We start from the raw sequence: 14,264 nt of genomic DNA on the forward strand, positions 1-14,264 counted from the left end.
GAACTCTGGTATGTCTCCCATAATGTTGTGTGCATTGCAATATTTAGAGCAGAACTGTGCTCTTACCCTGCTAATTGAACCTTCACACTCTGCTCTTACTGGTGCAATGTGCAATTAATGAAGGTTGAACACCAGGCTGCTCCAATTTAGACATGAAACCTAAAATCCCACACTAAAATGATGACAGGTGTTTCATTCAGTTTTATTGTCCAACCCCTTGTATTGTACATTCTACTACACACTCCACACACAGCACATACATTTGAGCAACAATCTGATTGGCTGTTTTTGTTGAAAGGCGGGACCTTATTCATAACCCTCTGCCGCAAATAGCGTCCCGAAAACTCCCATTTACATTTCAGCCAATAGCAGTCTCTTATTTAATATCAATCTCAGGTAAGAGTTGGTGTTTTGTAACTCAGGCTCACCTGAACCGACTCCTCCGTTACCGTGGCGAGAGGAGAGGAGGAGTCTTTCTTACGGAAAACTTTGGGAGGTTTGTGCTCCGAGTCGGAATGAGGGTCCTGAGGATGTCCCCTCTCCGTCCCCTCAGTGCTGGACGTCCCGCCGGACTGAGCGGACGCTCCTCCCTCCGCAGAGTTCAGGAGGTTCGGGCGAGTCAGGCTCTTCTTCAGGATCTTCACCGCGTTGAGGGCGGAGCTATTGCTCCTCAGGGGGAGGGGCTCATTAGGCTCCGCCTCCTTGGTGCCGATCTTCTGGAGCGGCCGGCCCGAAACCTGGGAGTAGATCTCGGAGAAAACGTTCGCCACCGTGGCCAGAACTTCTGTCTGACGGAAACGACCTGAGAGGAACAAATTAATCAAGCAAACAAACAAAAAAATTAATAAACGAAACAAACAAACAAACAAAGACAATAACTGTAGTTTTCATAGTTTTTTTATATAGTTTCCTCTTTTACAATGCCACAGAGCATTTACAGTTTAAAAAAGAGATCGAAAACATTTAATAAGAAATTAAAAAACAAAAAGGAACAAAATAGTACAAAAAAAATAATAATAAATTAAAGAAATACACATTTTAAACTGACATTTAATATAGATGAAAAAATATATAGACGTTAAAAAGAAGAAAAAAAAAGAAACTTTTAAAAAGACCACCTAAAAAGAAAAAAAGAGAGAAAAATATAATAATATAAAAAGATAAGGAAGAAAATGATAAGAATGATAAGAAATGTATAGTATAGAATTAATAGTAATAATAATAATAAACTAAAAACATGTGAATGAAAATAAATCAGAATAAAAGATAATAAAAATAATAATAAAAAAAAGTAAAAAAATAAAAGTAAAACACATTAAAAATTAAAATATTTAAATAATTAAAATGCTGTTTAGAAACTTTAAAAAGTTTAAAATGATGAAGTGATCCCAGTTTCCTGTAGTGAACTCCAGCTCACTGCTGCTGCTGCTCTGTAGCTAAAAGCAGATTTTGCCAGTTTCCCACTAAAAACTCTCAGTACCTGACAGGTGATCCAGACACTGGAGTGCGTCTGATACGTATTATTAATCATTTAGATCAAAGAAGAGATAGAAAGTTGCAAAAAAAGTGAAAAAGACAAAAAAAAAGTGTTTTATAAATAAAAATTAGCCAATGAGATTCTCTTCTTGCAGCTAGTGAAGACCAACCAACTCTCTATCATAGTCTCACGCTCACAAACACAGCTAAAACTAGCAAACGAGTGCAAATTAAAGGCACTTTTAGTTTGACAACTCCTCAATGCATGCACTAGCGCGATAGTGACGCGAGAGAGCTGTCAGAGAGAGAGAGAGACAGGAGCTATCGCGGCCTGTACAGACTTTCCTCAGCAAAAACACCACAGTGACTAAGCGTTCAGGCATGAGAGAGAGCGAGAGAGAGAGAGAGAGAGAGAGAGAGAGAGAGAGAGAGAGAGAGAGAAAGAGAGAGAGAGAGAAAGAGAAAGAGAGAAAGAGAGAGACGTCCTCTCTGTCCCACACTGCATTCTGGGAGATAAACAGATGTTATGTAAGAAAAGTCACCAGCACAGTGTGGGAGAAACGGGAGACGTCCACAACAGCAGAACTTTCATCCAAACAAACGCTAATAATGCTAATAATGCTAATGCTAATAATGCTAATCACTGTAATACAGCAGGGTTACGTATTGACGTCTGCATCCAAGTACTCCATATCCACTATGAATTACTCTCTATATTTTATTTAACATACTTATTCAGTGTCTGCCATATACTTTTTACCACCCGCTATGAATTATTCGGCCTCTTAAAATGTATTACTCATCAGTTACTAAGAACTATTCAGTGTCCACTTTTCATTATTCAGTCACTATGATTAATGAAACCACATCCGGTATGAACTACTCAGTCTCCAGTACATATTTCTCATTATCTGCTTTAACTGCTATGGGGTAATCAGCATCCAGTATGAACTATATACACTATCTAGTATGAGTTAAACACACCAGTATCCAGTTTGAACTGATCAGTATCTGCCATGACGTATTTGGCAACAAGCAACAAATTATTGCACAACTAACATAAAGGCATTTAGTGTCCAGTATGAATTATATATAACAATACACATTATAAATTATACACTATCCAGTATAAACTGTTCAGTTTCTGTTATTACTAATTTAGCAATCACTTAGAGTATAGATATAAATATTTAGTGTTTACTGTGAATTATTACATCATCCCCTATGAATAAAGCGATATCCAGTGTGAATTATTCAGTGACCAGTGTAAACTATACAGTATCCTGTATAAATAGTTCCATATCCATATCCAGTATAAATTGTTGAGTAACTGGAATAGATTATTCTGCTATGAGGTATTCAGTGATCAGTATGAACTATCCAGTATAAATTGTAGTATGTGCTATACTAGTTCTATAAATGAGTTCAGTATCCACAATGAATTATTCCACATCTGTTATGGAGTATACAGTGTCCAGCATGAATTATACAGAATGAAGTATACCCTGTATCTGCTATGACTTATTTAGCAACTCCGATTAATTCAGTATGTATTATGAATGATTCAGTATGTATTATGAAATATCCAGTATGTATTATGTGTACAGTGTGTTAGTTTTAGACTGGGTAGACTAGAGCGTTATAACGGGTCATCCAGGGACAAAAACATAAACAACATCTCTCCTCTACATCCTTCCTGCTCCACTTCCTGCTCTGTGTTCTACTGGAGATATGCAAACCCGGCCGGACACTCTCGCGCACTCACTCTCGCTTTCTCTCTCGCTCTCTCCCTCTCTCTCACTCTCGCTTTCTCTCTCGCTCTCTCCCTCTCTCTCTCTCTCGCTCTCTCTCTCTCGCGCTCTCTCTCTCGCTCTCTCTCTCTCTCGCTCTCTCTCTCTCTCGCGCTCTCTCTCTCTCGCGCTCTCTCTCTCTCGCGCTCTCTCTCTCTCGCGCTCTCTCTCTCTCTCGCTCTCGCTCTCTCTCGCGCTCTCTCTCTCTCTCGCGCTCTCTCACTCCCTCTTGCTCTCTCACTCTCTCTCGCGCTCTCTCTCTCTCGCGCTCTCTCTCTCTCCCCAATGGGTGACAATAGTACCCTTGTGTTTGTGCCCGTTCCCATAATCAGGGTCGTCCTCCCAGAGATCAGGACAGAACATCTCCAACATCTACAGCTCATCTCTAAAACTCACAACTACACACTCTCGACTGCACACTCTCGACTGCACACTCTCGACTGCACACTCTCGACTGCACACTCTCGACTGCACACTCTCGACTGCACACTCTCTGCTACACACTCTCTGCTACACACTCTCTGCTACACACTCGCTGCTACACACTCGCTGCTACACACTCGCGACATCACACTCGCGGCTGCACACTCGCGGCTGCACACTCGCGACCGCACACAAACCCATGACTACACACTCACACCTACACACTCACGACAACACACTCACGACAACACACACACGACTACCCACTCACGACTACACACTCACGACAACACACTCACGACAACACACGACTACACACTCACGACAACTCACAACTACACACTCACAACTACCCACTCACGACTACACACTCACGACTACCCACTCACGACTACCCACTCACGACAACACACTCACGACAACACACTCACAACTACACACTCACAACTACACACTCACAACTACACACTCACAACTACACACTCACAACTACAAACTCACAACTCCTACACACTCACGACAACACACTCACGACAACACACTCACGACAACACACTCACGACAACTCACAACTACACACTCACAACTACCCACTCACGACTACACACTCACGACTACCCACTCACGACTACACACTCACGACAACACACTCACGACAACACACTCACGACTACACACTCACGACTACACACTCACGACTACACACTCACAACTACACACTCACAACTACACACTCACAACTACAAACTCACAACTACTACACACTCACGACTATACACTCACGACTACATACGCACATCTACAAACTCACAACTACTACACACTCGCAACTACACACTCGCAACTACACACTCGCAACTACACACTCGCAACTACACACTCACAACTACACACTCACAACTACACACTCACAACTACACACTCACAACTACAAACTCACAACTACAAACTCACAACTACTACACACTCACGACTATACACTCACGACTACATACGCACATCTACAAACTCACAACTACTACACACTCGCAACTACACACTCGCAACTACACACTCGCAACTACACACTCGCAACTACACACTCGCAACTACACACTCGCAACTACACACTCGCAACTACACACTCGCAACTACACACTCGCAACTACACACTCGCAACTACACACTCGCAACTACAGATATAACTCATAACTAATACAGAGTAAGAAAACATGAGAGAGAAAGAGAGAGAGAGTGAGGGAGGAAGGAAGGTAGAGAGAGAAGCGAGAGAGAGCGAGAGCAGGCCAAAGGAAGTGAGAGGGAAGAGAAAGACCTCAAGTGCTGACTGTCCAAAAAGAAGAAGAAGAAGTGATGACACGCCACATCACTCTCCTGCCCTCGATCTCCTGTGTATGATCTGTGTAAATGTGCCGCTGGTGTGAAACATGCTTCCAATGTTTCCATGAACATTTACAGAAATGCTGTGGTTTAAATGGTTTGAATGACTTACATACAGCATCTAACGAGTTAAAGAGGACAAATATTATCAAAAACTGATCTGCCGGTTGAGAACCTCAGCAGACTTCGTCTGAGGGAGGGATCTGTACCTACTGTCCTAATGAAGAGTAAGCAGATTAGAGAGATGAAAGAACTTTCAAATAAGGATTTTTTATGCTTTTATCAAAGTTAAGCATAAACTAGCTTGTTTAATTGCATTAAAGTGTCAGAGCCCTTAAACGGCTCATTTTGAAAGGGAGTGTAACTGGTAAGAAAAGAGCTGGTGAGATCGCGTTACCTTTATGTGAGACTGAACATGACTTATTCTAACTGTAAAAACAGATATAATATGTCCCTTTTAAATAACTCAAGCAAAGAAAGAGCAGTGAGAGATAATTCACTCTTCCGATTTCCAGTGAAGACCAATCCTATGGGAAATACAGCAGCTGGGAGAGTGAAAAGCTGTGGGCGGCAGCTACCAGTAACTGCTAGAGAGGAAATTCTCTCTCTCTCTTTCTCTCTCTCTCTTTTTCTCTCTCTCTCGCGCTTTTAATCCATCATCACGTCTGCAGCATGTACAGGCAGTAGCCTCTATTCCACTGCAGGGAGAAATGGTTAATAAGACCATGCTGTTGTGTTCTGCACCAGTGTGGACCTGTTTGTTATGTTATAGATCCTTTTTCCATTTGCTGTGTTGCTAAATCACTTAAATGGCTATTAATTTGTGTGTTCTGTCACATTCCTGCAAATTAGTGAAACTATGGGCCTTTGGGCCTCATCCCAAATCGCTACTAACCTGCTTCTGTAGTGTTAGCATGCTGGCTACTGCTACTCCGGCATTAGCACACCAGTAATCAGGTGTGATTCTCATCATTAATGTGCTGTTAGCATGTTGGCTAACAAAGTGGTAGCATGCACACTATGGGACTTATTTCACATAATTTCCACCAACCTGGTCTAATAAAGCTATTGCATTTTAAGCAAGCTTATCACAATGCTCATTGCTATCTTACCCCCCCCCCCCCCACCACCAACAGTCTATTCTCACTCCTTCCTCCTGCCTGTTTTTAAACAGCAGCAGAGCTTCTGAATATATCTACACTGATGGGCGTGGTGTTCTGGAAATGAGGTGTGTTCAGGTACATTTCTGGAGTTTTATCTTGTTTATCTTGGTAACAGAAAACACAGGAGCTCCACTGACTGAATACAACCTAGACAGACGCCAACAGTCAGACGTTCATCGCTATCTCGGTAACACAGGCGCCGTGCCGAGCCGAGCGTACACCCCCACTTATTACACACACATGAACACACAGCAGCACAAACCCAACTGTTACATCAACAATAAACAGAATAGTAAATAAAATAACATTGCTGTTCCCGTAAATGAGCTGCTGGAGCTCCTTCACAGCGTCAACCAGCAGCTCAGTTTCCTCTGCTGAGAAGAGTTTGTTGAACACGTCCAGGTAGCTGCACCGTTACAATAGCAATCCACCAAAGACAGAGCTCACCTGATCTACTCTTAAAGAGAATGATGAACAAGAGACGCTCTGATTGATTTATATTGTTTCACGTTATGCCCAAAATTAACCACACCCATGATTAATTAAGAGAATTAGTACATGCATTCTGCTCATTTTGAGCCGTGCAAAGGTGTACTTTTCCCATCGCTACGATAGCAAAGACACATTGACACACTGCCCTAAATAAAGCTTCAGACAGCAGCGAGTATTTGTATTTGTATCTAGAACGTACTGGTGAGGGCGTAGTTGGGGTTCTCCAGCTCCATGCGCTGCATCTGCGCTCCCAGGTACACCTTGATGTCGATGCCCTTGGCGCCGGACGAGGCGTTGAAGAAGCGGGAGGGGATTTTGGAGGCGATGTCCGGTTCCTCTCGCCCGAAGCCCAGGTTATACAGGATCTCCTCCGGGTCCTCTTCATACAGATCCAGTAACTCCGACACACTGCAGGAAAACACACAGGTTATAACTAAAACCTCAATCACATTACGTCAATTTTAGCCTGGTTTTCTAGTTATTAATCATTTTTTGTAGATCGGTGACAGAATCCCCTGCAGGAAGACAAATTGTACACTAGATGCTCACTCAGAAGTGTAGTGTGAACTGGTCAGAACGTCAGAACCAGCTGTGATTGGTCCACTAACTGCAGAGCGCCGCAGGGACACAGACACACAAACACAAAAGTATAAATATGGGCAGCTGCTTAGGGCGCTCACACAGGCTATGCCATAGACTACGCATTACTCGACACTGAAGTATAACTTGACCTTAAATGCTTTAAAAAAATGCTAGGTGGACCTCTGTCGCATGAAATGAAAGCACTGAGTGATCACAGATGTTTCACAGACAAATAGAATGTAAATAATGTATCTAGCAAGTTTAATATCTGCACCAGTCGATAACAAGAAAAGAGAGTTAAAAAAAGCAACTACATACAGCCAATGGAGTCACATAGAGAGAGCCAGGCATATATCTGATTCATGTAGGTCAGGGGGTTTTAACCTGGGGTCCTGACACAGTCTGAGAGCAGAGGTATTAAAACTGTGGGCGCACCCTCTAGAGGGGTAAGAGATGGGTTAAAAGTAATATTAAAACAACTTTCAAAATCGAATAATTTCATTATAGTTTATAAAAATCAATTTATAAATGTTGATTTATTTCATTTTCATAATGACAAATGGCCAAGAGAAAGAATAGTGAGATTAAAACTGTTTATGCTGTTTAAGGACCGGCTGGGTAGTAAAGTAGTTGTTATGTAGTAAAGTGTTATTATGTGCCGAATGGAGGGGAATCTCTTATGTGCTGCTTTTTATTTTACTTTGCTAATCAGTTAAAATAAGTTAATAAAAAGAAGTTCTGGAGCCTACACATATCTTCCCAAAAATGTAAATACACATCAGCAGGTGTGATTGGTCTAGGATTCAAAGATTCAAAGATTCAAGGAGATTTTATTGTCATTTCACATCAAGTGTGGTACATGAGGTGGAACGAAATTGTATTCCCACAATCCAGTTTACACCCAAGAGCAATTTAAAATAGATAAAAATGAAGACAAAATAAAATAGAGAAAAAATACAATAATAAAATAGACAGACAAATACACAAAAATATAGGAGTAGTGAAGTAGAGCCGCCACACATACATTTAAGGTTTAAACTTGTGTTTGATGTAGAGACACGGATGGACGAACGCATGCAGAAGTATAAATGCAGGCAGCTGCATAGGGCGCTCGCACAGGTTATGGGTATGCTAAAGGCAATGCATGGACATTCAGATCCCATTTAACCCCCAAAAAATGCTGGGCGAGCCCACATGATCAGCCCAAACCCCGCCCCCAAGCCCGAAGTGAGCTGATGCAGAGAGTACAGACTGAAATCGAGTGGAATACCTGGAGACGGTTCCACTGCTCTTCCCTGAGCCGGTGGAGTTCATGCTCCGGCCTTTCTGTCTGAACTGACTCCTCTTCTCCTTGGCTGGCATGCTGAAGCTACAGAGAGAGAGAGAGAGAGAGAGAGAGAGAGAGAGAGAGAGAGAGAGAGAGACATATGAGCACTGAGAAAACACAGACTCGGGCCATCGAGAGAATGACCTTAAAATTAGACTGAATAAAAAACGATGAGAAAGAAGTGAGAAGTTTTACTTACCCGGGATCATCAGGCTTCGTACTGCTGCTCTGGAGATGATTGGCTGCAGAGAGATAGAGAGGCAAAAAGAGAGAGAGAGAGAGAGAATAAAGAAAGAATGAAATAAGTAAATCCTAATTGTAATATTGTAATAAAAACAATAAAGTAAATCTGCCACTGTCGAAATATAATGAATCAGGCTCCAAGTGGTCCAGTGGACTAAAGCGCTGCCACTATGATTATAATAGAGGAGATTGCTGGTTCGAATCACGGTTATGCTGCTTGCCATCAGCTGCCAGAGCCCTGAGAGAGCACTACAGTGGGTCTTGCTCTCTCTGGGTGGGTACAGTACAGTAGATGCTGCTCTTTCCCCTCATCACTCCTCCTAGGGTGATATGGATCAGCACAAGGCTGCGTCTGTGAGCTGCTGTATCAGAACCGAGTCGTTGCGCTTTCCTCTGCACGTTAGCGCAATGCTACAGCATCAGCAGCAGTTTAAAAAGAGGCGGAGTCTGACTTCACATGTATCAGAGGAGGCGTGTGCTAGTCTTCTTCACCCTCCTGGTGTTGGGGTGTTTACTAGTGATGTGGGTTGGGTAATTGGCCTTGTAACTTATTTTACTGCAGAGAAATAACAGGTTTTGTATCGCCTACATCTGTAGTTCATTTACGGACCAAGCCCTGTTATATCACAGAAAAATAAAATATCAAAATGACATATTTTCCTCATTATCGTGCAGCTCTATCATTTATAAACCAACATCAAAGCCCGGTTCTGACCCGTGTCCTTCAGAACCCGAACACTCAGCGCTCTGACGTCTAAACCAGGACAGTTTACCCCATCCATCAGTACAGACCTGAGAACAGAGACGGAATTCTCCACGACATTAACCAGAGACACTTCACACAGCCAAGAACACACACTTACACACACACTTACACACACACACCATGTGTGCACGCAATTCACCAATTCTCTCCAGCATAAACACACACTCCCTCTGAACTGAAACTGAAAGAAGCTCCAGCTCCAGGTAAGAGCAGGTAAGAGCAGGTGAGAGCAGGTGAGGATGGATGAGACGTTTCATTGCTGAGGTTGTGTTTAGCAGGTATTTAAGGAATACACCAAAGAAAATAATATTATCACCCACAGTGGGCAGTGCAGTGCAGTGGGGGGTAATGATGGTGACCGGCAGCGTCTGGCTAGATTGTCTGTGTGAACAGATTAAAAGTGACTCTTTTATGGGACATGATTTTAGTTTATGTCCCATTACTTTAAGCATGCTAATATATAGTTTAGGTATATGGGACTTCTATACAAGCACAAGACAAGCTGTGAGTGTGAGTGTGTGTTCCATGAGTGCATTTGCACATATGTGTCAGCAACTGGTGCAATTAAAAATGGATGAATGTTGCATTCAGCTGACAGAGTTAAAACACTTAACCAATAAACCAATTATTAGCCAATACATTTCCATTATTCCAAATTATAACAAAAAATTATAAATAAAATGTTTCTCTGGTGAGCTTTTGTTTACATTCCTCCCCTGTCTCTCTCTTTCTTTTTGTTGCACTCGGCGTGACTTTAGTTTAGTTTCCGCCAATTCTCGTTTTTCAGCCCGTTCTTGAACTCCCTATCTCCTTATAAGGGCGTTTTGTTCTGGCCTTGTCCCAATTCACTAGCTGGGGCAGGAGTATTCTATTGGACCGTGACCCTGACGACACAAGTTCGATCCCGCGTGAGGAGCGGTGTGTTTATTTATTTTATTTTTTTATAATTTCTTCTTGGGTTTACCTGCTTTGAGATCAACTGTTCTGCAATTGGGTTCAACAACCCTCTGGGCTGGAGAGCTACAACTTCATTTTACAAAACCGATTTTGCCAAACTTAATTGCCGGCCCGTGCTGTACACTATATGTATTATTATATTATTATAGTGTGTGTGTATATATGTGTGTGTATATATGTGTAAGTGTACATGTGAGCACTTACCCTCAGCACCCAAGGACAAGTCATCTTCAAAGCTGCAGCCATTCTTCGGAAGTCCTGAAACATAAAAAGACAGAAAATCTGTGAACAAGTTGCTAAACACCCCTTACAATCAGAAATACACACAAACACACACACTCACACACTAAATCATCACAAAAATAAAAAATAGTTGCTCAGTGGTTTAGTGATTAGCAAGTTCGCCTTTTCCGGGTCTCAAGAGGGACTAGACACTATTGACCCAGTTACTGTGTGAGTGGATATGGCTGGGATGGGCTACTACAGATTCAACAATTGCGTGTTTGCGTGTGTCTGTGTGTGTGTGTGTGTGTGTGTGTGTGTATTTAGGCTCCAAAGTTCAGAAGGAGTGGTCCAGCAGCAGCTCTTCAGCTGAGCTCTTCATCCGTCTCCCACAGCAAAATCAAACATTCTTAACTTTCATGAAAAATCTATGTAAAAATGATGCATTTCTATTGGCCCATTAGTCATTAAATTGTATAAAGAATAACTGATAGATTTGCATTATGGCAAAGGATGAAAAATAATATTTTTCAACCACAAATCTTCACTTGAATCAGTAAAAATACAGAACAATGACTAGTTTATTTGGAATAATATTGCAGTGTTTACTGCATACAAGAGCACTGCTGTATAAAATGCGGGGATACGGAAGAGAGCCGACAAACGGCAGGTTTAAGTTCATTTTTACTCTCTACTCAAGTGATGCTGAATGCTTTATTTAGTTTTATTTATCATTTAGTATCATTTTACTACAGGAAAAGGTTTTCACCTTTTCTGTTGTCCAGTTAAAAGGAACAGGCTGTACAGGGCTAGGATAGTAACGTTAGCTGAGCTAAATTATTAAGCTACCTGAGTTTGGTAGAGGGGGGATCATTATAATTATGTTGTCGGGTTGCTGTACCGACACCAGCAGATCATCATGTTATTGGTGTTTATACCAATAAAACAAAACATAAAATACTTTAAGAAGAAATAAAAAATTACTACTTAACTAAATAAAGATAGAAATTACTTTAGGAAGAAATGGAAAATTTCATGAATTTTAAAAGTATCGTCAAGTGCAGTCACTGCAAAAACCATCGAAAATGTTATAATGATGGTGAAACTGGCACTCATCAGGAAAGGTTGGAAGAGTAAGAGTTTCCTCTGTTGTAAAGGATAGGTTTTATCAGAGTTTCCAGCCTCAGAAACTGCAAGTTAACAAACAGCTCCCCATATAAGACTATTTTCGAGTATTTAGGTTTGTTTAACACTGTTTTTAAGTTACTACATGATTCCTTATGTGTTCCTTTATAATCTGATAGATCACTTTAATATTCATTATTTTACTATGTAGGAAATATATATATATATAAATGTACAGGTCCTGTGTTGCTAAGGTCAAGGAGACTCTTTATCTTCTATACATAAAGATAAAAGTTCTGCAGTGGAAAAAAGAGTGGCCAGTTCCCACTGTACAAGGGTCAATGAGTGCACAGCCTTTTTTTAATTTTTACAAATTTTAAAATTAAATGCAAAATAAAATCATCTTTATTGAGCGTTATGGAGACGTGTGCTACAGACTGTTCATGAGGTTTATATCAGAATTGATCAGTGATGTAAATCAAACTTTATATCAATCTTTAAAAAACAGTTAAAAATTCAGCGATTTCATAATAAAAGTCTTTTTAATCTCGTTTTAAAACATGTTGCCCTCAGTCTGTGCCACGCCTCTTCAGTGTTGGGTTTATATTGAGTCATTTACCAGCAGAGCTTCTACAATCAGACAGGTTCTAACACGATCTTCTCTACTGAATAATCCTGCAGAGCTGAGTTAAAAACCAGCTCATCCACCAGCTCTCCTGCTCCACAGATTACAATTAATCTCATAAATCTTTAATAATTTACTAAATATTCTCAGGTTCAGACACCCCACACGTCCAGAGCTACCTAGCGTCTCATTTATGCAAATATAATACCTAGTAACCACCTAGCAACTACTTAGCAACCACATAAAAACACCACAGCAACCACCACAGATACCATAGCAACACCTCAGCAACCTCCTATTAACACCTTAGCAACCACCTTACAACACTTGCACACTTTTTAGGTGCTCACTTTTTAGCTGCACACCTTTCATTTGCACACTTTTTAGATGCGCACCTTTAAGTTGCATACCTTAAGGTTGCACACTTTTTAGTTGCACACTCTTGGTTGCATACCTTAAGGTTGCACACTTTATAGCTGCGCACCTTTTAGCTGCGCACTTTTTAGCTGCGCACTTTTAAGATGCGCACTTTTAAGATGCGCACTTTTAAGATGCGCACTTTTAAGATGCACACCTTTAAGTTGCATACCTTAAGGTTGCACACTCTTGGTTGCATACCTTAAGGTTGCACACTTTATAGCTGCGCACCTTTTAGCTGCGCACTTTTTAGCTGCGCACTTTTAAGATGCGCACTTTTAAGATGCGCACTTTTAAGATGCGCACTTTTAAGATGCACACCTTTAAGTTGCACACCTTTAAGTTGCACACTCTTGGTTGCATACCTTAAGGTTGCACACTTTATAGCTGCGCACCTTTTAGCTGCGCACTTTTTAGCTGCGCACTTTTTAGCTGCGCACTTTTAAGATGCGCACTTTTAAGATGCGCACTTTTTAGCTGCGCACTTTTAAGATGCGCACTTTTAAGATGCGCACTTTTAAGATGCGCACTTTTAAGATGCGCACTTTTAAGATGCGCACTTTTTGGAAGCACACTTTTAGCTGCGCACTTTTTAGATGCACACTTTTTGGGTGCATACCTTTAGGTTGCACACTTTTTGGTTGCACACTCTTGGTTGCACACTCTTGGTTGCACACTCTTGGTTGCACACTCTTGGTTGCACACTCTTGGTTGCACACTTTTTGGTTGCATACTCTTGGTTGCATACTCTTGGTTGCATACTCTTGGTTGCATACTCTTGGTTGCACACTCTTGGTTGCACACTTTTTGGTTGCATACTCTTGGTTGCACACTCTTGGTAGCACGTTTCTGTTACAATCTGATGAAAATCTTAATTAGGGGTGTGCCATATTTCATCATATGCAGTAATATCTCCAATTTAAAATTCCATTTAGCATATTGTTTTTGAATCCAATGTTTTTTCATATCACAAAAAGTATAATTATTGCAAAAGTATAGAATTATATATAATTATATTTGTTTTAAATACTATTTTGGATCATACCACCCACACCTAATGACACATACATTTTATACATATTTTTTGCATTTTATTTCCTTATATCTACATTATTTCTGTTTAATGTGAGGAAAACGCTGTGCATAAGTGAGAAGTGAGACGTGATTGGACGGTGGCGTTTCCTAAGAAAGCAAGAGAGAAGAATAATGCAGTCGGGGAATTTTTGACTGGAATGCCAATGAAAACAAACACACCTGAGCATGACTAACCCTACACACA

General features: G+C 41.0%; 1 protein-coding gene across 3 annotated transcripts in view; it reads right to left on the reverse strand.

The window, feature by feature from the left end:
• The window catches only part of itprid2 (ITPR interacting domain containing 2), an 85,444-nt gene that overhangs the window by 24,311 nt on the left and 46,869 nt on the right, over positions 1–14,264 (reverse strand). For all 3 annotated transcript variants that reach the window (XM_049484837.1, XM_049484836.1, XM_049484838.1), the window contains 5 exons: positions 10,801–10,854; positions 8,830–8,872; positions 8,574–8,672; positions 6,921–7,129; positions 429–802 (listed from right to left, as the gene is read on the reverse strand). In XM_049484837.1, coding sequence (XP_049340794.1) covers positions 429–802; positions 6,921–7,129; positions 8,574–8,672; positions 8,830–8,872; positions 10,801–10,854 — 779 coding nt within the window. The remainder of the gene's footprint in view (positions 1–428; positions 803–6,920; positions 7,130–8,573; positions 8,673–8,829; positions 8,873–10,800; positions 10,855–14,264) is intronic.

Source organism: Astyanax mexicanus, chromosome 11, assembly GCF_023375975.1.
Source record: "Astyanax mexicanus isolate ESR-SI-001 chromosome 11, AstMex3_surface, whole genome shotgun sequence".
In the NCBI taxonomy this organism is placed as follows: Eukaryota; Metazoa; Chordata; class Actinopteri; order Characiformes; family Acestrorhamphidae; genus Astyanax; species Astyanax mexicanus.